The sequence below is a fragment of the Schistocerca americana genome, chromosome 2 (genome assembly GCF_021461395.2).
Source record: "Schistocerca americana isolate TAMUIC-IGC-003095 chromosome 2, iqSchAmer2.1, whole genome shotgun sequence".
Taxonomy (NCBI): Eukaryota; Metazoa; Arthropoda; class Insecta; order Orthoptera; family Acrididae; genus Schistocerca; species Schistocerca americana.
This window is the reverse complement of record NC_060120.1, coordinates 703,679,168-703,702,935: the sequence shown is the minus strand read 5'-3', so window position 1 is coordinate 703,702,935 and position 23,768 is coordinate 703,679,168. Positions and strand designations below refer to the sequence as shown.

At 40.3% G+C, this 23,768-nt stretch overlaps 1 protein-coding gene across 1 annotated transcript in view; it reads right to left on the bottom strand.

The window, feature by feature from the left end:
- Positions 1-1,263: 1,263 nt before the first annotated feature.
- Positions 1,264-23,768, bottom strand: part of LOC124596285 (esterase FE4-like) — an 83,592-nt gene continuing 61,087 nt past the window's right edge. The window contains exons 9-11 of the mRNA XM_047135377.1: positions 23,413-23,545; positions 12,914-13,037; positions 1,264-1,944 (exon numbers count right to left, since the gene is read on the bottom strand). Of these exons, the coding sequence (XP_046991333.1) occupies positions 1,788-1,944; positions 12,914-13,037; positions 23,413-23,545 (414 nt within the window). The 3' untranslated portion in view covers positions 1,264-1,787. The remainder of the gene's footprint in view (positions 1,945-12,913; positions 13,038-23,412; positions 23,546-23,768) is intronic.

The window sequence follows — 23,768 nt, the reverse complement described above, 5'->3', positions numbered from 1 at the left end:
AAGCTTAAACATAGCGGCCTTCTGCCTTTAAAAGATTATGGTAATACATTTTAAAATTTTGAAACTTAATTATGGCCTTCAGCCGTTGGTATTGCACCTTGCATATGTATGTTCTATGTGCTTAGCCTTAAGGCTTTCCACGCAGCTGTGATACATTTCTTTATTTATTTCATTTGCCTCTTTAATTGCATTTTAATCTTGTTGATTTTTAAGATTTCTTGTTTTTAAGCTTTCTGGCCTTCTGCCTTTAAAAGTCTATGGTCATATATTCCAAATTTTGAATTTTAATGTGGTCCTCAGCCATTTCTATTGCGCTTTGCGTATGTTTGCTGTTTTCTTTAATTATTTTATTGCTATCTTAATTGGATTTACCTTGTAGATTTGCTAAGATTTCTTGTTTGGAGGCCTTCAGCCATGAAAGAGTTGTATTCAGTAAAGGTCCAGCTATGTGTCGCCTTGGATATAAGGGTTATTAAATTACAATAATTGACAATTAGGAGAAACTGACCTCAACCTTTGGCCCTTTCCACAATCCTATTACCTGTTCTTCCCAGAGGGCTCACCGGGCGGTTTCATTAGGGTTACTTAATGTTTGCATAAGCTATCAATTAGTGGCAGACTTCTTTAGATCATAGAGCTAACAGGAACTTTGCTGGGGCAGTGGTTTGTGGATGTCAGTGTAAACGGCATTCTTATTATGGAGCTGAAAAGTTCTGTTTTGGTGAGGTTCCTAGTCTGTATCTCTTGGAACTCATATTGTATGGCTGAAAGTTTCAAGATAGTTACAAGGAGATGCGTTAGGTGAACAGGAACATTTACTGCTGTATGTTCACAGTAAATTGTTAAGTCGTGGTATTTCTCTTAGAGTAAACAGATTGCTGCAAGATCAGTGGTCAACGTTATCAGAAATGTAACTTGCCAAACTTCTCTCAGTAGTAAACTTACGGCAAGGGCTCCTTATAAAAAAAAAACTTTTCACTAGTTTATTCCAGTCCCTTTACCAGCAGCGGTGCTGTAATGACACGAATGTGATCTTGTTTGCCACAAAGGCCTGAAGCATGAGGAGTGATCCACAGACATTCTTTCGAGATTTGGCACCCTAAGTAGAGAAAAGAAAGTCGATTTTACTAAACTGGTACTGTCTTTCTTCTTATCATTGCTACTATCTCTTTGGACGAAGAAAATTTATTTTCTGAACAAATAGAATAATGGAAAATCTGAGAACTAAATGGAAATTGTGTTGAGATGCACATTTTTTATTTTGTCAAAACATATGAACGTTTTTAATCGTTTTACTATTCACTAATGCATGTAGGTTGTTACATGGAAAATGATTAGACATGTTATTATATACATTACAGAAAAATACAGGAAACATAAAAATACTTCACACTGTAAAGTTGTGTATGTTGTCACATGTAGCTTCCTAGTACTCGCCATGTCCAGGGTATATTCTCAAAGTAAGGCAGATACTACGAACAGTAACAAAAACTACAAATACTCTTTACAAGAATTAGCAGGAAGCATTTCTGCTGTCTATTGTATCATCTACATGTACCAATAGTGGAAAGATGCAAGAAGAGAGAAACATTGTTTTCCATTCATTACAAACCTGATAATGGAGAAGCAGGATATATGTTTTTCATAATCAAAAGTATACCATTAGGATACACATAGTTCACTATACTACGTTCGTGCCAAGTTCAATGACTGAATATGGTAGAGTGGGATATAAAATACCATCAACACACGTCCAATCACCATGCTCTCATGCTGATGAACTGTATTTACGACGGCAGCAGGTTTTGCCAGAAGGTCATATCTGGCTCAAACAAGTTAGTTGCCAGTCGTAGAGGTCTCGTTATCTCCAAATAATATGGGGACGATTCGTCGTACTCCTTCCACGTTTCCGTCAGCAGGGAAGTCTGTTCTGGCGTTGGATTACTGAAATTATAACAATGAGTCATAAGTTATTATTTCACACATCATTAAGATCCATTTATATTACTTTTAAAATCAATTTATGTTCTACATTGTAACATGACAATTATTTATGTACATCTCAGATTAATTGCAACAATTCATACTTGCACTATATCATACATTATTTTACAACATTTCATTGCTGTTGTGTGATTTATTCACCTTGCATATAATATTATTTCAGAGTTATTCAACTTATAAATAATTAACAAAAGCTGGTTGGCATTTTACCAGCATCAAATGGAAGTAGAAACGCAACTAGTCTGACCATATCTGCAGCTTATTAGGTTTGGGTAGTTATCTATGAAAGTAAGTTAGAAAATTTTGGACTATCACAACAAGGTCTTATTATTTACAGACGTGTAAATCAATAACATTTCTGTTTTATTTGCATTGTGTTTACTTTAGAAATATCCGTCGTTAATATCTGAAAATAGTAACTGAGATCCTTGTTAAACAGTTACGGATTTTTAATTGCACTACGTCCATACATTTACTAATCTGTTATGCACTTCAAGAACTTCAACAATTATGTTTTCAGAAACAGTAGCATTCAGGATCATGGAACAAGAGGCAAACTATACTTGAATTTATTGAGAATAAACAAACGTTTTCTGTGGTAGACTACAAAGCACAATAAATTGTCTAAGTTGCTTAAAGAAACTGTTGATATCCAAGGTATAAGCCTCAAATAATATTTATACAAAGTCAAGGATTATTTGAATAACGCAGAATAGGGAACGCCATTTTGCAGTAAACAGTCAAAGTTTAATAAATCCCGTTGCAAAATGCTTTCCCCATAATTGCTGATGGATATTTATTATATTTTTCGAGCTCAAAATAGCGTACATTGTGGTAAGGTGCTGATGCAGCTACCTCAGGTAGCAAAAGGGACGCCACAAAAAGCTCAACAGAACAGTGGAGGTATCATCAGAATCCTGATGCCAGCTGAAAGTGTGCGTGTGTGTGTGTGTCTGTGTATGCTAGTTTACAGTGTGTTGTTGTTGTTGTGTAGTAGTAGTAGTAGTAGTAGTAGTAGTAGTTGTTGTTGTTGTGTAGTGTGTGTATAGTGTGGGCATTGACCAGTGCTGTGGTGCAGGTGAATAGTGTACAAGCATTTCTGTACATTAATTATTAACTTGTTTCCCAATATGAAAAAAACATTGCACACCACATATCAACACAACAATACAACATGTTATTCTAGACATACTCGAGAGAATATCACAGGTTGCATTAATCAGTTAACTTTTTAAAATCTGTTTACCTCAGTAAACATGACCTATCTACTTTGTAAACAATGTGTGTATGAATAACCAGTAACTAATCGACCAAGATTCCATTTATTATTATATATTTAAAGACAGAAGAACGTTTAGAATAGCATCCTGTCCAGATGGAGATACTGTAATTAGATGCAAATTTTCATCTCAGATAGGCTCACATATAGAAAGGATAACCTTTGTATCCTGTTGATTGCTGGCATGATTCATAAGAACTACTTCAAGAAACATCCAACAGCAGTATCTTAAATTACATCTAGATACTTTTCTTACCAAACGGGAAGTAATCAGTCCTTTCAGAAACAGCATAACTTCATAAATGCATATTTTTCAGGAAACACAAGAAACTATTTTTTGAAAGAAAGGTCAATACAGATCAAAAGTAGCTTTATCCTTTTTTAAAGAGTTTAGTTAAGAGAATCACTTAACAGTCAGTATAATCTCAAGATCCTAGCAGATCCAGCCAAAATGGTGATCAATGTGATTATAGTTGTATTTTTTTCTAAAATTAACTCAAATGCTTGTGAAACTTTATCACCTTAACATGCTCTTGTAATCAACTTAATGATAACTTTAAGTTCAAAAGCTATAAAATATGTAAATGCTGACTTATATAGCAAACTTACACAAACATATGACATCAGTAATATATTGCCTTTAACATTAACATTAATTTGAGGCATCATACTGGTTTTTTAAATCACACAACAAAAATAATCTTACAGTGTTATGACTTTTCAATGTTAATGTGTGACTGAAATCAGTTATTTCAAATTATCAATGTTTGTGCAAAATTTTGTCCGTTGTATGCACTTGTTCATTGTAAACACACATATCGCTTCCTGGTACCCCACAGCATGAATGTATGTAAAAGTGCTGTGTTGATGAATGGCGATGCAGCTCCTGTCCCTGGATGCCAAAATCAGTACTTGAACTGTGTTAATGTTGACATCGTTCGTCTCTTGAACGGTGTTCGTTTTCCAGTGAATTCTTCTTAAATCAACTTTTCAACAATTCTCTTAGATGACGGAGTCTACTGTCACCCTTAAGACCATGAAAGCTATAAATGTCTACTGACAAACCTCCTCCCTTTCATCACTGAGAGTGATGAAGTGTCTGATGAAATGTGTCAACGTTAGCAAAACATGCTTTCTTACAGTTTCATCACTCACCTGTTTTTCTTTCTGGAATTGTTTTTTCTGCATAGTTCATATATTCACTTCCATGAACATTGCTCTCTTAATTACCTCACCCTTGTATTCAGCTTCATTCCTCATACACCTGTTTTATTTTATGGACATTCCATTGTCAGAGAACTTTAAAATAAAACAACTATCAACCTGCACCTCTTAATCACATAAGATAACCAAGAAAGTAATGTTATGTTCTGTCTAAAAGACAACCAACTCTTCAACAATAACAAATTTTATCACACGAATGATCAGATCACACAGCACTTCCAACAGACTCAACGGTGGTGCCACACTGAGATTAGAAACACCAGAACTGCAGGACTCGTGTTGTTTCTAAAACTAACACAAACTTACCACACACAAATAAACATACACAGATTAACGGAAAATACGTCATTTCTATAGAGAAGCCTGCGGCTACCCTTAAAGAATGCCTGCATGTAGATTTCATTTTGTATAAAATTTGGAGTTACATTGTTTCTAAAATGACCGATTGAAGTTTTCCCAGTTAACGTTCGCTGATTTATGAGCGGATGACCTGCAGAGTGATTCTTATTAGAGATCAGAATAGAACTGCTTATCTGACTAACCAGGATTTACGATGAAATTATCTTTCACACCTTAATCACCGATGTTTGGTTGCGAATAGGTCCAGTTATTGTTAAAATATTTTTATTCCCTCGTGTCGTGAATAGCCCATAATCAGAATATTAGGCAAAAGAACTTAATACAGGATATTGTGTCATGTGACATGTATCGTACCACTGATGGTTCAAATGGTTCAAATGGCTCTGAGCACTATGCGACTTAACTTCTGAGGTCATCAGTCGCCTAGAACTTAGAACTAATTAAACCTAACTAACCTAAGGACATCGCACACATCCATGCCCAAGGCAGGATTCGAACCTGCGACCGGAGCGGTCGCTCGGCCCCATACTGTAGCGCCTAGAACCGCACGGCCACTCTGTACCACTGATCAGAGACAGATATCACACATATAGTGAGCTATCTACTCCAATACTCCATTGATGCTGTACCTCTGGACATGTTTGGAAAAACGTTTTAACCACAAGAAGGTTGTTGTTATCAACCAGAAAGCTGTCGTCAGACATGCTCAGTATTTATATAATACCGCAAGACCCTGCATGACTTTATCTAGCAAGTTCAACAGTAAAATTAGCAGTAGCCATGGAGTCGAGTTTGAAATCCAGTAACATGGGAAGTAAAGTTTTTGCTACAGGTACAGAATGATCAGTTCTGTTCTTTGCATGGCATAGCGGTATCCACCAAACTTAAGTTACAACATGGTCGTGCTTGAACACTGAATTAAATGTGATCCACTCAGTTCCAAATTCCTCAACGTGCGAAATTCATGCATCACGAGAACGCCAAATGGTTTTCTCGTCTTCTTTCTGATATACCATGAAACTTATTACATTTTCCTCAAGCAATATCAGCAATTGTATTTAATCCAATTTGAATTCCACACGAAAGTTGCTGCACTCTTTTTGGGCCCACATTCCCACGGCCATATGGTATATTTCCGCACATATTCCCCGTAAATTTTTTTGTCGGAAAAAAGTTTCAATGCCTCCTGAAGGATGATAAATAGATGTGGCCAGATTTTGAGCCGAGTACTGCGACATGTTTTTGATGTTCAGTTCATCCCACACTCATGTTTTCCGATATTGGAGATGAGTGTTTGAAGAGCCCAATACAGCAGCTTTAAGTATAACTTCAGTGATCTGGTCCATGTTTTGTGATGTACAGTTTCACAGCTCCAAAGTAATGCATCTCTATTAGTGGAGTGATATATCTTATAGTCATGTACCATCATTAGTGCTCGTTAAAAGCAGGAAAAAGCCTTCCCAGGACGTCTCATGAGCTCCATCAAACTTTATAGTTGGGTGTGGGAAGTGTCTGTTGTGATATGGTGAAAACATCAGCAATCGTATTCAGTCGACGGTCACTTGGTGTCTTCATTGCCCCTGAGGAAAAAAAAGGTGCATAATATTGCACTAAGATGCGACTGGACACAGAGCCTGTCATTATGCAGGGACATTTCACATTTCAGAGTGATATGCACAGACATTTTGCTGCAAAGTGTATTTCCTCAATACATGTCAAATAAGCACCAAATAAATGACTGAAACAAAGTAATCGTTTCTTTCAGTAGAAACCTTTTTTTGAACACTCTCTAGGCAACGGAATATAGTTACACACAGTAATTTATGTAAATGAGATTCTCTGTAGAGTTCATTAAAGTGCACAGTGTATGCAATTGTTGACAGTATAATGTATTCAGTCTGCTAAAATTCCCCAAGGACTTACTTCAAGGTAGTCCAGTGCACATGAAATGGCGGCGTCACGGGAAATTGCCCACCAAATTGATGTACACTGCAGTGAAGTCAATAAAAGATTGAACAGCTGTTATGAGAAAGAAATAATTGAAGGTCCCGTATGTCTCAATCACAGCTGACGAACACTTCCTAGAAATTAATGTTCTTAGATATTCTGAATACGATAGAGCAGAACACTGGACAGCTTCTCAGGTCTGTGATACTGCAGACTGTATGCAGCTGTCTCTAGGCAAGGAGTCTGCCGGCCCATCAGATGTGTAATTTTAAACAAGGACACTGCAGTCATACATATCGTTGTAGAAGACAGCGCTCCACCATGGCGGTGGGGGTATGTACGTATTACAGTTTATAGCACAATTTTGGAATTCTTTCTAAAAATCAACGAAAACCACAAAAATCGAAAACTTTCACATGAAATTTATTAGAAATGATTCTGTCAAAAGTCAGACTTCAACAACAGCAAAAGACAAATCGATATGAACGTAAAGCAATCGTAGTTTTTCAAACATTTTAAATTTTTTTCGAAAATCTTGAAGCATTTTCATCATTTTTCAGGCATTCTTACTATTTTTCAGAAATTTCTAATGTATATTTCGTTTGTCCAAACACGTTTCAAAGATTTCAAGGGAAAATCGTAAAATTTCAAGCAAAACCTAAAAATTATTGTTAGATTTAAAATTTTCTAATCTCCTTGCTATCTCCACCATTCTTTTCTTGAAAATGTGAATAAGAAAATGGAAAAACTCATTCAAATAAGAAATATTTTTCCATTTCTTTTATTTATTTATGTCCTTAAAATTTATACAAAAATAATTTGGCAATACAAATAGGTCTTTAAAATTTTTGGAAGATTTAGAAACTTTACTATTCGCTATTTTGAAAGGAAACATCTAAAGTTTTATTTGATAAATCGACAAAACTGTTAATTATCATATATGTATTGTACATTGAGAACTATGATAAGAGAATTTTTTGGATTTCGTTGATGTTATGAATTTAAAGATGATGGTTGGGAATACGGCTTGCAAAGAAATACATAAATATATTTCTCATTCAATGTTCTTACTAACCTTTCTCTTTGTCCCAGGCACAATATTATTTTCAGATGGTAAGTTATTACGTTATGATGTTCACCATATAATTTTTTGGGGTATTCTGAATCTACGTCAAATATATATTACAATTGTAGCCTGTCATTACGGTGTACCTGAGGTTAGCTTATGAGAGTAGAAGTTCGTCAGAGCCGGGAAGTAAATGAACGAGACAAGCAGTCTTTACAAGGGACAGAGTGAGCTGGGGACACTTTTCTGATGACTCCAGAGTGATACGTTTACGACATGGCGCTGCCAACCGCCCACAGGGGTGCTGCCTAACTAACAATTGTCTTCAGAGCTCGAAAAATAGAAAAACGTGCCTCTATTTTCCGTTTGGCTGCCTCCGTTGTGTTAGAAAATGGTTCCCCTCTCTTCCCGCAGGGAAGATAACTCTGTCGGCAGATTGGAATCTCCAAAATACGGACACGGGACCCAAAAATACGAGCCACCAATCAATTGTAAATAGTGTTTCTTTCTTAACCCCAAATCGTAGCGTGGGAATATTGTAGCATTCAGAGAGCGTTGTTCCTACTGGTGAAAATGTTGTGAAATGAGAGGGGCGCTGCGTTGGGCACTACCAGTACTGTAAGACTGAAAATAAGCGTTTAACTGGATAAAGCTCTTTTTCTTTTTGTTGTAAACAAACTGTTGCTATGCTAAGGTCTGTGAATGGTAAAGACAAGTGGAAAAGATAGAATTATAGTGAGGGTACGAGGTTTCATAAGTGCCACGAGGAGACGTACGGGAGAAATCACTTCTTCACTCTCTATACTTTGACTCCAGATGGGCAGGTCACATGGTTTTCAAATTCACCAGATCAAACAGTTGTCTGATTGATCCTATGTGATTGCAGGAAAACCTCTGCATTGGCGTGTGGTCATGGATCTTTTATTTGATACTATGCATTTGTAGAATGACCTCTTGCTGTAGTGTTCAGCCAAGTTGATAGCTTTATGTTTAGCCTCTTGCTTTGTGAGATTAAAATTTTTCATTAGACATGGTTCAGATTTCTGAAGGTGTTGAGTACTTAGCATTTTTCGATCGAAGTAGGAGAGCTACATTCTATGTGTGTTGCGAAGTCCCCTTAGAAAAATTAATGAACTACTGTGCTGATAAACCTCTTACATTATTTGATTTCCAAACAGCTGAGCAGAATTGAACGTACTCAGACATTTCGCTCTTTACCTATGCTGATCAACACTAAACTGACACACAATATTTTTTAGCGCTTCGCAATCTGACTTTCAGTAATCCCTACAAAAGAATGGCCCTGACTAACATTAACCTATACCTTTCACAAATCACTTACCTCACAAAAATCTTCGTTACTCGAACTACTGCAATACAGCGAGCGCCACTACTGCCAGCTGAATAGAAAGTTCTAACTACTGAAGGCACTAACTACTGATAGGCATAGTCAGCAAATGAAACATTTTGATAGAGAACAAACAATGTATTTACCTTAATAGTGTTCAAAAGTCATTATATATATATATATATATATATATATATATATATATATATATATATATATATATATATCAGTTCATGACATCCAGTCTTACAAATTTACTGTCTCTGATGGACATATGTCCAGATCATCCGCTCTCAAAACTCCGCCATCTCTCTCCCCACAGCCACCACTGCTGGCGGCTCACCTCCAACTGCGCAACGCTACGCGCTGTTAACAGCCAACTGCCCAACACTACAATAGCAAATTCCAACAATTCCACCCAGCCACAGACTGCACACAGCACAGCCAGTGATTTTCATACAGAGCGCTACGTAGCGGTGGCGTTAGCAATATAAAAACCTAAACAGCTTACTTACAGTGTGTTCGATTTGAGCATCGCTCAGGATCACTTTATTCACGCCTATACAATATTTCTTGGAATTTTGGCTTGATTATTAAAATGTTTAACATTGCACTGGTTTTGTACTGGTATGGATGCATACCATCGTCCTCATCATCATCATCTTGGACAGTTTCCAGCCACTGGCTGGGTCTGTCGGGAACACAAGCCTCTCCATCGTGTTCTGTCTTTCCACCATTCCCCCTCTTCCACCTTCGTCCAGTTCTCTCCTCTTCTCATCACACATTCCTTCACTCCCTTCACCCATCTATCTCTTGGTCTTCCTCTGGGCCTCTTCCCCTCCAGTTGCAGATCAAACATCCTCTTTGGAATTATTCCCTCATCCATTCTCTTCATGTGTCCATACCACTGCAGTCTTGATTTTTCTATCCTGTCCTGTACTGGTTCCTCCTTTAGTCTTTCCCTCACATACAAATTTCGCAATCTGTCTCGTCTTGTTACACCCAACCTGCTCCTCTGGAACTTCATTTCACTAGCCTGTATTCTACTTTTGTCGCTTTTGTGCATTACCCATGTCTCACTTCCGTATGTCAATATGGGGACAAAGTAGGTTCGGTATATAATTCCCTTGGATTTCTGTGGCACCTCCTTGCTCCAAATAACCCCCCTAATGCATTTGTAGAACTGCCCTGCTTTTCTGCACCTTTCATTTATTTCCATTGCGTTTCCCCCCTTACTTTCAATCACGCTTCCCAGGTACTTGAAGTTCTCTACCACTTGTAGTTTTTCCCCTCCACAAGTTATATCCACATTTGGCCTATTCTTCTTCCTTGTTGTGACGATTATTTCACTTTTCTTTGCAGAGAAATGCATTCCATATTGTGCTGCCGTTGCCTCCCATGCATCTAACTGCTCTTGCACCTCCTTCACGCAATTTCCCCATTGTCCTCATTAACGTAAATTTGAACAGGTATTCATTTCGGTGTAAGTAAGAATTAGTCGCATTTTCGCCAATAGACACGTCTGCACAAACAGACCCGTCATGCAGCACATGGGCCGTGCCATCGCACCAGCCAACGCAGCCACAACGACGCAGCACACATGTTCACTACAGTAAACTGTAGCTGAGCTCCGGTAGTTTAGGGTATCTCAATTTTTACTCAGCTATGGTCATGATTCAGCTGACCCTTAGACTTCCATCCCAATTTCAATCTTATAATAAATAAACATTGCTGATTCAGCAGGGCATACTTTTCGTGAGTGAGCAGTAGGAAAATTGTTTGGTCACTTCATTGCTTTTCCCTATCTTTATAAACAGGTGTCAAACAATTAACGTGTTCAATGTGCCTTCTTTTTTTTCAGAGTAAATTGAATTCTTTAAAAATAGTACCAACTCCTTCAAGAGGCTAGTACCAGAAATCACTTATATGTGTATATGATTCTTATGGATGGCAGTGCCACTGATTGAATTTCATGCAATTATTTTGGTCTATTGTGTAATTGTACAGTTAGTTTGTAGCGTTAACGGGGGTAATACTTATGTGGTGTTTCACAAACGTGCCCTCAATTCTAATAAAATACCTTTCGAATAGTTTCTCTTTCACGCTATTGCTAGCTTTAATTTGGTGCTTATTTCATTCTTCACGTAAGTAGTTCTTCCATTTATACAATTCACGTTCAAATTTTGCCAAACCAAGCTGGTTTTGCGTACTGATTGTATATAAGCGTTTTCTTCCTTCTGCGTTCAGCTATAAAACTTACAGCCTTTTCTGTCTCACTGAAAGCTGTTACAATATATGTTTTCTTAGGACTTGGAACGTATTCTGTTTTGGTTCTGGACTTGAATTAGCATGACAATCATTGTTCGAATCACAGTTCACAGAATAGTCCAAGTTATTTCTTATCAGCTCTAATTTTTCCAAAATTTGTAACGAAATGTCGACATCGTTCGAATGAATGTCCATCAAATTAACTAATAAATAACACATATGTAGGTCTTCAGGAGAAGTAGATGATTTCGTTTTCGTACCACGTTCTTCATATTGCTTCTTTGCTTAGATGAAAACGTTAATTCGATTCCACATTAATGTGAATCTCTGAAACCTGCACGAAGCAAGATGCTATTAGCAAGCATATACGAAGAAACCACAAAAAAGATTAATTCAATTTCATCTCCATTGTTAACACGCAGCAATACTGCAAAGACAACTGCTAATTACTGAGTTGCAAATTCGAGTGAATAGTAACTGTAGAAAGCTGTATAAGAGAAAATTCAACGGAAACTGAAATTCGCTTTACAAATTACTATCGTGTTGTGATGTGTTATGTATTTACCGATGTGCCACCAACCAAGAATGTGTGCCCGCCATGTTGCGCATGCACTGTCTGCTACACCTATGCCAGGGCCAGGGGCGTACTCCAGTTACCTGGCGAGCTACGGAATAGGCAAACATGACTTTTTTTTTGCAAATTACTTTCAGAGTAGCTTAGCAGCTAAAACTTTGACGATGGTATTCTTTCAGTGTATTTGTCCTGTATAAGAAATATCAGGGTATGTTGCAACATGTGGAACTGGACAGTTCCCTTGTAAGCTGCGTAAACGTTTTTGGATAAATCTTTAAATTTCGGTGTCTTTTTTTTAATGATCCGATTTTGATAAAAATAAAAGCTGTACGTTGCCCCAAGCTATTCTGAAGCTATATGTGAAAACCCCATTAAATTTCATTTATTTGGTTTGGAGATAAGTGTGCTCAAACAGACAAACAGACACATACTACAGCTTTAGACATAATTTTAAATTACGATATATTTTTTCCTTGATCAGATTTTGGTGAATTAAAACCTATACGTTGTCCCAACCTACGCTCAAGTTAACTGTAAAAACCCCTAAAGATTTGTGTTGTTATTTTGGGATTAATGTGCTGAAACAGACAGACAAGACGGGTTTCTACTTATATTGCTAATATAGATTTTGCATCCTTAATTACTGAATACACTGCCAGTGTGAAAGGTAGCTCACTGAAAATTTCACCGTCTCAGAGAAAATTTATGCCTTTCTTATAAAAGTTGTGGCATTAGCGATCACTTTAATTTATGTGACATAGCGCCATACCACCTCAATTTGCGATTTTACAAGTAAACTTCGTAGTCAGTTATAAATAGCAAATTGATAAGAAAACTACTTACTCATATTTGGCGAAATTGGCCCACATTTCTATCATCTGCGCTCTGATAATGCCTCCATCCGAATTAGGATCGAGATTAGTGGGCGACGTGAACATGTAATGTACATCGTCGGCGTGTGCCGCCCCTGAACATAACAGAAAGAGAACATATGTAATCAGCCTGTTGTAGGCCTCGTTGGACTAAAACTCTAATTACTTATTTGTTTTAGAAAGGTTACACTAGGAGAAAGATGTCGTTTCAGCTGTAGAAGATGTTTTAATAAGCCGAGCACTAATTTATTAAAACCTAAAGTGTAATGGAACTTTTTTTTTCAATACACATCAAGTTTTGAAAATTTTTCTGTCATTACACCGAAGCATGAACAGGTTCTGCAGAGATACCTGCAATTTTGAACGATTTTGCTATGAATCAAAAAAGAAGGGCACAACTGGATAACACTGAGGACAGAAATAATACAGTTAGAAATGGAGTACAAAGGAAGAATGTACGAACTCGTTTTCGCCTTAGCATTCTGAACGATAGCTGTCTTCTGTCGATAATCTAACGTTTTTGAAAGTTGTAAAATAAAGAAAAATTAACCATAATTAGTAGAAGATACCAAATTATGTAGAATATGATTTTAGGATTTAGTTCCTAAGACTGCAAAGAGATAAAATGTTCATAGATACAGCTGCACCATTTCTAGCATTATTTAAAGGTTTCTTATGTCAAAGTCGCCAAGTAAGGGCCATTAAACCCGTTAACGTGGGAAAGAAAGATTATTTTAGTTTTCTTAACGGTAAAAACTTCAATTCAAATGGCTCTAAGCACTATAGGAATTAACATCTGAGATCGGACTGAAGCGCCTAGGACCGCTCGGCCACAGAGGTCGGCAAAAGCTTCAGTATCAGCGTGAGATATCGCAGGGCATAATTATCTGACTCCGGGATATGAGTTTGTCACTTGTGGTATTTTGGACCATACAGGGCGTATAGGTACTACATATAAGAGCATGTGGAATGAATGTTAGAAGACGGTCATAAACGGTGACTGTTGGATGCTGGACCACATAACGCAACACAGTCCCAAATGGCGACCATCTGGCACACGTAGCCGTAAAACACCTTAGAGCTTCTTCCAGTCTTGTGACGATGTTGGAGCACTGAAACTCGTGTGGATTGTCTGAGGTGACCGTTCTTCTCTGTCTCCTGCGTTCTGACTGGTGGCAAGATTGCTGTTGCAAGCGATACCACCGAGAAAAATCGCAAACACCTCCGACTGGGCACGTGAACTTCTTCGCCAGCGTGGTGTCAAAATTTTTGAGTTTGTAAGAAACAGACGTCTATAAACGCCACGCACTTGTCACAAGATACAACCAATGATAATTATGGTAGTTATATGCACGGATAGGAATGCCGTAATTGTAATATTGCAACACTTCAGTGATATGAAGAAGGTGTTATTTACACAGCTAATACGTAACCTTCGGCAGCCACGAGCCTAGGGTTGCGGCGAGGTCCATCAAGGACCACTCACACGCTCAATGTTTATTGTGCAGTACTGAGTATTACGTAGTAATATTAACTATCTGGCAGCGGTATTGACGGTTTGCATCATATATTGAAGGAGACCGCAAGTTCTTTTAAAATACTGACACTCGCTGAGTATATTGCGCAATATGTTGTAGTCTGTATGGGTGGTATTGCGCAAAATATTGTAGTTCCTGCCCAGTTCAAAAGAAATAAGTTCGCTCCGAAAGAATTTCACAAAGAACTGAAAAAAGTAAATAACGAAAGATTAGGGAGTATGCTGAAGGATATGTATTAAAGTTTAGCGTGGTACCTTGAGAAATGATATTCCCGATTGTAAAAGAAATGCTAGAGATCTTCTTGTCCGCAGCAGAAGAGGTAACTGAAGCAGAAAGGTACATTTTACTTGCAGCAGTTTTTAGTCTTGGCAAATAAGATGTCGTCAGCTGTCCAGTGAGCATACATGCTTTTCTAATATATGCCTGACATCGTTCAGGTGTGGGGTGGTCGAGACCAGGCTTCTTCAAATTGTGATCCGACGAACACTAAGTACCCGCGAGAAGTGATTAAGAGCTTTTTCCGACAATTTCAGAACACTAATTGTTTTCGAAAAATTATGTTATGATTTCTGTGTCATTAGTTACGGCTTAAAATTGAATTAATCACTGAATAAAATAAGTTTTTCTCGTTTTTTCAAATAATCTTATTAACCTTCAAAATAAACAAGGCGTTCCATCAGAATTCCAGGATTCTCAGAACGTTTCATTATAGGAAAAGTTTGTGAACCTCAGATGTATAGCAATGTGAAATGCAGAATGAAAGCTTCAACAGCGAATATTGATAATTCTAATTTTTCTGTTTTTGTTTTCTTTATGACCGCTTTCGGCAAATCAATCTTGCCTTCATGAGACAATTTGCAAATAAATCACAATAGTTCTCCATCTGCCTTCTCTATCACCAGGACTTAGCCTTTGTATAAGAGACGACCAGGAACTTGATATCGGGCTTTGATCTTAACTACATTATTTTGTTCAACGTCTGAGTGAATACGAAAATTCGATTGTTTCGCCGTTACTGCACTCAGACTAAATGCGGACTTGTGTAATTACAGTGCCAATCATGAAGTTTCATAAAGTGTTGTAATGACCTACTTATCTCCAGAGGAAGAATACTTTGGTTTGCGTGCTTTTCAAGCACCTGGTCTCTATTCTCTTTGCCCCTCAATTGGCAGAAGAATTAGCAAACGCATTAGTAGGAGGGCTAACAATGTGGTGCACTGGTGAAAGGAAAAGTGTACCCACTCCCGGGAGGAGTGGGCTTCAAATCTCCGTCCAACTATCCAGTTTAATGTTTACTGCGTTTTCCGTAAGTAGTTTAAAGAAAAAAACTAACAGGAGGAATCGATCGGTTTCCTTAGTGTTACTTGTCGAATCCGAGCGTGTTTCCATCTTCAATGATTTCGTCGTCGACGGGATGATAAATGTAAATTTCCTTTCGTACATATTTCATAAATGAATTGTAGTTATCCAACAATCTCCCAGTAAACTTTAAACAGTAGATCGTGGTGTCCTCAACTCATCCAAATGATCCTTTAACACCATACTTTCAAGAACTGTTCCATGCAGTAAAAAAATTTTCTGACACTAGCCCGTGACTGGGTTTTCTTCACGGGAGCACTAGGCGGCAGCAGGTGGTGAGCCTAGCGCACTGGTGGCCTTCTACCGCAGGTGCTCATCTGATACCAGGCTGAGTGGACCTGGGAACACGCTGGAAGGATTGGAACGAAAGAAAATCTCAGCCTCCATATTGAACTGAACTCGGAACCTACAAACTCAATTCTAGTGCCCTACCTGTTTGACCACAACGGCCACGTTGCGTGAAATAGTTGATTCATTGATCTGGTACTCAGTATCGAATGAGTGAATTGCGATCTATAGAGACACAGATAAACTACACGCGTATTGACTCTACTGTGTACAAGTGTACTGATTTAGAAATATACTTTCACATTCGTTACTCTTTCATGTTTTGTCTGCGAAATTTTCACCCGGAATTAAATTAAAAACAGTTTCATAAGCATCGATTCTGGCCAAGGTTTTTCGAGGTTTGGTTTGGCCGTAGGACAAACCGTGGAACTGGAAATTCATTTGAAAATTTTCCAGACTGGGATTCCCAAGGTGCCGATACCAGCACACTTGGTATTTGACTGAAGAGTCCTTGACTCTACATGGATCATTACTCGATCAACTTGCTGTACATATTAGTGACTTACACAAATTTACAGTTTTCAACAAGTTGTCATTTATTTATCGTTACAAAAGAAAAACTTTTGGTGAATCTTTCGATACCAGTAAAATACACTACTTCTATATAATGTTCCTAGTTCATTACATAAAAGTGATTTGTATATGTGAATTTTTCAATATTAAAGAATCTATTAAGTAGATTATGTTTATGTACGTTGCTGACTCTCCTTAGACCGTTGATATGTAAGCTTTATTTGTGAAGAATTTTTCAGCATAAGTCGAAATGTGGGTAGCTGTGCTATTTCAAGTAATTGTCCCAAAACGATTGATAGTGGATAACGTTATGGCACCCTCATCATCATACTTCATTCCAGGTAGTCTGATGTTCAGTTCTTCTGATCTGGCAGTCGAGTGCCAGGACTCTAGCCTGGGTCAACGTGACGTGGTAATTACATTGATGTGTCGCAGTGTGGACTGGAATGTGTCGCAGTGTGGACTGGAAGTGATGGAACAGATGATGCCACATGACTTGCGCCTCACCATGTTTGGTATAAGCAAGTGTGTTGGGGCGTACTGTCTGTTAAACCATCACACCACATGTCATAGCGAGGTGATTTGGGGTTTAGACCAATACGCTTACGAGCCATGTCCATTTTGAAGAATCCATTATGGTATTGGACTAAATTAGGGTCGGAAACGATGCCATCTCGTTCTTCTGCTGGCCAAATTATAAACTCCGTGCGAACAGGCCTCAGAGACCGGTATCATCCAGAGCGGCCTGAGCGAGCGTGCCGTGTACATTGCCGATGTTGTGCGCTACGCTACTGAGGCTGCTTAAGAGCTATGACGACGTGCTTGTGCTGTGGCTAAAACTACAGCAATTTTCGTGTGTCATTATAACGACAGAAAACAAATTTTAAGTGATTTTCGCACCACAGCATGGGTATAATAGGCTACAAGAAGAAAGTTACGACCGTGAAGGGGCCATCGGTCGTAGAACTCATCGAAGTTTCAGCTCGGAGGACTGAAGAAAATCGTACAACTGTCTCTGCACTTTACATCGGTTGCAGAGGTAGAGGGTGGACAGAAATACACGATTAGATCGTAGCCTGGTGCAAGGTAGAATTTGGCATTGAATTCTTTGACTCTGACGCCAAGATCGTTCCGCAAGTAGCGAACATGGACAACCGTAGTGCCGTGAAGAGCACTTTGGCCGATCTCACCGCGCAAATTTCAGAGCAGAAGAAGGCGCTGCCAAAACAGAGCGAGAAGACAACAAAGGTTCTCGTCCGTGGGCTCCCTTGGATCTGTGATGAAGCAGCAGTCCGAGAAGGGCTTCGATGTACAAGTTACCAGGACGTGGCAGTCTAATTCCACAACCAGACGAGTAGGAAGGAACAGCCACTGTTCATCGTTTCCATGCAAGCAGCAGCGGAGAGTGGCGACATTCCAGCTACGAAAGTTCCTTGGCTTCCCAATGAAAGTGGAAGCTTTCCCTCCCCATCTGGATAACAAGCCCCAGTGCTTTAAGTGCCAGATAATGGAGCACGTAGTGAAACACAGCCGCAACGCTCTTGGGTGCGTCAAGTCGCCGCACGGAATGACAGCCGCACCCGTGAATGGAGAAAAAAAAAGAGAAATCGACACGCCTCCGCTGCGGTGGGTCGCATGTCGGAGACTGGCGCGGCTGCCCGGCCTTCTTAGGGCACACGAGGGCCGCAGATGAGAAGAGGTAGGGCCGTCAGGGTATAGAAAGGCGCCAAAAGACGCCTCAAAACAAACGGCTGCACCGAATGGAAAGAAGACACACGTGGGTACTAGCGCGGCGCGAATGCCTCCCCCCCCCTCCATAGGTCCCCCGCCCCCTTCACCACCACCTGCCCGCATCTCGTGGTCGTGCGGTAGCGTTCTCGCTTCCCACGCCCGGGTTCCCGGGTTCGATTCCTGGCGGGGTCAGGGATTTTCTCTGCCTCGTGATGGCTGGGTGTTGTGTGATGTCCTTAGGTTAGTTAGGTTTAAGTAGTTGTAAGTTCTAGGGGACTGATGACCGTAGATGTTAAGTCCTATAGTGCTCAGAGCCATTTGAGCCAGCCCTTCACCACCCAGTGAGAGTGGGAGTGGGGGATGCCCAATGTGGTGCACTTCAGCACGGACCACAGTGAAGATAGTCCCAGCCCATCTCTACAGATGACTGGTGCCGTAACTGTGCACTTGCTGGGGCACTATGTCAAACATTCAAAGACTACAGACATCCTAAACGACACTGAGCAGTAGATTTTCCATATTTTGAGGATCAGTACAGCCGTCATTACTGGCCTTTCACCATCCAACTATCGATGTCTCTATATTCCAGATCTGTCTAACAAGTTTTGGAAAAAGTGAACTTCAGTTTACCAGAGGAAAATCCAGATCCCAAATCCTGATATCCCCAAATTCATTTTAGTACTCAGGCAGGCAAAGCGCTGTTGTGCTTCCAAAATATGATTTATGGACTACAGTGGTAGTGGTAGGCCTCAGAAAGCCCACAGGTGCCGACTGACCCGTCCTCAGCCGATATGCGTCACTCGATGTGGTCATGGAGATGCATTTGGTCAACACACCACTCTCCTGGCCCTCTGTCACTTTTCGTGACCAGAAACATTACTTATTTTAGGTAATCAAGCACATCGGAATTGGCCTCATAAGGCCTGAATGGATCCCGCTTGCCAACAGTGTTGGGCAGACCAAGATCTGTCAGCCAAGCCCGAGAGCGCCTGACTTCAGTGATCTGATGAGAAACTGTGTTGCTACAGCGACAAGATCGAGGGCTCGCCAAATTATACTAATGAAAATTTCTTCCATCATGTGTATTCAATCAGTGATCTTTAGGTCGAGCATTAAAGCGATGGACATGGAGATAAGGCAGTTAACTTGTAACAGTGATTCTTTCTATTTACATAACTAGATAGGTCGACCGTAAGTTGAGTTTCGAGTACATAACGTGTTTGGAATCCATGTCACTTACCTTGGGAGAAAACTATTGGGTTACAGCAAATCATTGGTTTCGTAACAAGTATTCTTCAGTATTTTCCAGTAGCTATGTCGCCTAGCTAAGCTACTTACTGTTGAGTAAGGTTAACCATAAAATTTTAGTTTCATGGGCAGATATAAGGTGTTACTATAAAGACAACACATAAAGTATGCTGAAACTTTTAATAGATAGATAGATGTCATGTGACTAGGGCCTCCCGTAGGGCAGACCGCCGGGTGCAAGTCTTTCGATTTGACGCCACTTCGGCGACTTTCGTGTCGATGGGGATGAAATGATGATGATGAGGACAACACAACACTCAGTTCCTGAACAGAGAAAATCTCCAACCCAGCCGGGAATCGAACCCATGCCCTTAGGATTGATATTCTGTCGTACTGACCACTCAGCTGCCGGGTGCGGACTTTTAGTAGACGAAGCTGTATCCTAACGCCAGCAAGCGCTAAATAAGCATAGGTGCGCCAAGAACTATGAGTGGATGTGCCACATGGCGTCGGTTACCATAAGCCGAAGAAACGTTTAAGACCCAAAGGAATTCCAAACAGTGGCTGCAGGCGGCTTTCATAATTAAGCCATTCAGACGCAGTGGTCATCGTAGCTCCACGAACTATCCTAGCAAGCTTCCCACGAGACCCGAATTATCAACTTATGTACACTATAATTACATAGCGCCCATTGCCCATTATCCTCATTACTCATGGCGTTTCACGGATTCCTTTAAGGAGCTTGAGCCTGGTGAGCATCTGCAAATAAGGAATCATTGGCCCGTCTCGCTTTAATTATATACATGGTGTCAGTTCTTTCAGACATGTCCGAATGAACGGATACCACATATATCGAAGAGAAGATATGTTTGTCTACCACTGCAAGCGACAAGTAGTGAGTCTACGGGGCCGGCCGGAGTGGCCGTGCGGTTCTGGGCGCTACAGTCTGGAACCGAGCGACCGCTACGGTCGCAGGTTCGAATCCTGCCTCGGACATGGATGTGTGTGATATCCTTAGGTTAGTTAGGTTTAATTAGTGCTAGGTTCTAGGCAACTGATGACCTCAGAAGTTAAGTCGCATAGTGCTCAGAGCCATTTGAACCATTTGAATTTGAGTCCACGGGCACGTTGATACGACGCAATGCAGCAACACATAGCTGTAGATAAAACTGCTGCAGAAACTGGTGTGACATTAATTCACCTGTACGGTACACAAAAGAAGAGTGGAAATCGTGTTCACACTGCTTAGAAGGGTTCTGGGATGAAAGTAAATTTTGATGATACGTCATGCATGAATCGATCGCTACAAGCGTACCAACAAATAACAACGCAATTGTACTGAAGTTTATGTCACAAAGTCGGCGATTGAAGCTGATACTGAAATCGGAGAAACTGGGTTTAAGTAAAGACAGTATAAGCGTTACAACTCACAAATGTTAGAATACGTGTAAGATTTGTACCTAATTCTACCACACTAATTAACTAATGAGTGGAGATGACTTTCAAGGCCAATAAAAATACTTTGGGTCTTCTATCTCTGTAGTTTCGTGTTACTACTCGTACTTATCTATGGTTTTAGGAGTACCATATAACTATATAGGAAGCAAAGAATTTCATTTACGTGACAAACTAAGTTAAAATATTATGTACTGGGTGACAATTATTGAACTTCACACATCAAAAAAGTTTTGCATCACCCCAGTTCCCAGAACTCCTGAAACTAGATGTTGACTGTGGATACTGTATAACAGACACAGTCCCTTTGACTGTTTAGAGAGGTGTCACTAACGTGCCCAAAGATGTAATCAGCCATGCATGAGCAGCGCCTATTAGACGGAGAGGGTCCGACAGCCGATCAGTTCCAGTCATTTCACCAGGCAGGAAGTACACAGCTCCTGTTGTCGGCAGTTCAACCATACCTAGACGGTCCGTACCGCGGTTCGATCGCGTCGGCATTTTTACATTGTGCCAGGAAGGGCTCTCAACAAGGAAAGTGTCCAGACGTCTCGGAGTGAACCAAAGCAATGTTGCTCGGACATGGAGGAGATACAGAGAGACAGGAACTGTCGATGACATGCCTCGCTCAGGCTGCCCACGGGCTACTACTGCAGTAGATTACCGCTACCTACGGATTATGGCTCGGAGGAACCCTGACAGCAACGCCACCATGTTGAATAATGCTTTTCGTGCAGCTACAGGACGTCGTATTACGACTCATAATGTGCGCAATAGGCTGCATGATGCGCAACTTCACTCCTGACGTCCATGGGGAGGTCCATCTTTGCAACCACGACACCATGCAGCGCGGTAAAGTTGGGCCCGACAACATGCCGAATGGATAGCTCAGGATTGGCGTCACGCTGTCTGTCGATGGCTTATTGGCGAGACACTCGTCTTCATGGATGACAATTGGCGACCCCATCGTGCACATCTTATGAAAGACTTCCTTCAGGACAATGACATTGCCCGACTAGAGTGGCCAGCATGTTCTCCAGACATGAACCGTATCACACATGCCTGGGATACATTGAAAAGGGCTGTTTATGGACGACGTGACCCAACAACCACTCTGACGGATCTACGCCAAATCGCCCTTGAGGAGTGGGGCGATCTGGACCAACGGTGCCATGATGAAGTTGTGGGTAGTACGCCACGACGAATAAAGGCATGCATCAGTGCAAGATGGCGTACTATTGGGTATAAGAGGTACCGGTGTGTACAGCAACCTCTGAAGGTCCCGCTGTATGATGGTACAACATGCAATTTGTGGTTTTCATGAGCAATGAAAAGGGCAGAAATGATATTTATACTGATCTCTATTCCATTTTTTGTACAGGTTACAGAACTCTCGGAACCGAGGTGATGTCAAACGTTTTTTGATGTGTGTATAAGGAATATAACCGCAATATCTTCTGAACGGTTTGCGTTAGGAAGTTCGAACTGCATGGTTGGCTGCGGGGTACGATGGGAAATAGAATGCGCTGTATGGTTTGGTTTAGCGAGGAAGCCCACTTTCATTTGGATGGGTTCGTCAAGAAGCAACAACTGCGCATTTGGAGGACTGAGAATTCGCATTCCGCGATCGAGAGATCTCTTCTCTCTTAACGGGTGACTGTGTGGTGAGTGGTATCCAGTCACGGAATAATCGGTGCAATATTCCTAGATGGCTCTGTGACTACCGAACGGTACAGGATGGTTTTGGAAGATGATTTCATCTCCATTATCCAAAGTGCCCCTGATTTCGACAAGATGTGGTTCATGCAAGACGGATCTCGACCCCATCGAAGCAGGAGAGTGATATCCTGGAGTAGTACTTTGGGGTTCACCGACTGTCTCTGTGGAACCAAGAGGCCCCTGGCATGGGCCTCCATTGGCCGCCATTTAGCCGGATCTAAACACATGAGACTCCTTTTCGTGGGGGGCTGTTAAAGACAAGGTGTACAGCAATAACCCCAAAACCATTGCTGAGCTGCAAACACCAATTCAGGAGGACATTGTCAGCATCACATGATCGCCATTGATGGCAGGCATATCGAACGAGTCATAACCTAAATCCGAATATCTGTTGTGACATATACATATTGATTAGAGTGTGTACATGCCATAGTTTGTAACCAATTTAAGTTTGTTTCATGTAGGTCAATAATTGTGACCATGTACATTATTGTCAATGAGCGGTTAAAGATAGATGGAGAGTTACTGAGTATGCTGTTATATTGATTATTTCTCGTACCTGGGCCACCAGGATATGCGCTGAGGGGACCGACGAACGAAAACTGGTAGTAGTAGACAGGCTGCGAGGAAAAGCGGGACATGCTCCTGATGGCGGCGTCCAGTCCCTCCACGAAGCAGAGGTGCGAGTCGAACTGCAAAATGTAATTAAAGGTTGTAAAAAATTGCAAACTGCACAGAATACATATGAATACAATCTTAGTTGCCTTAAAGTTCGTTGAACGATCTAAAGGACAAAGACATGAATGAGATACGAATTTGGAATCAGTTCTTCACGGAGGTAATACTAAAGTAACGAATTTTGGTGATTACTCAACAGCAGAAAACGCTTTGTTAAATGTTCAAACAACCGGAAAT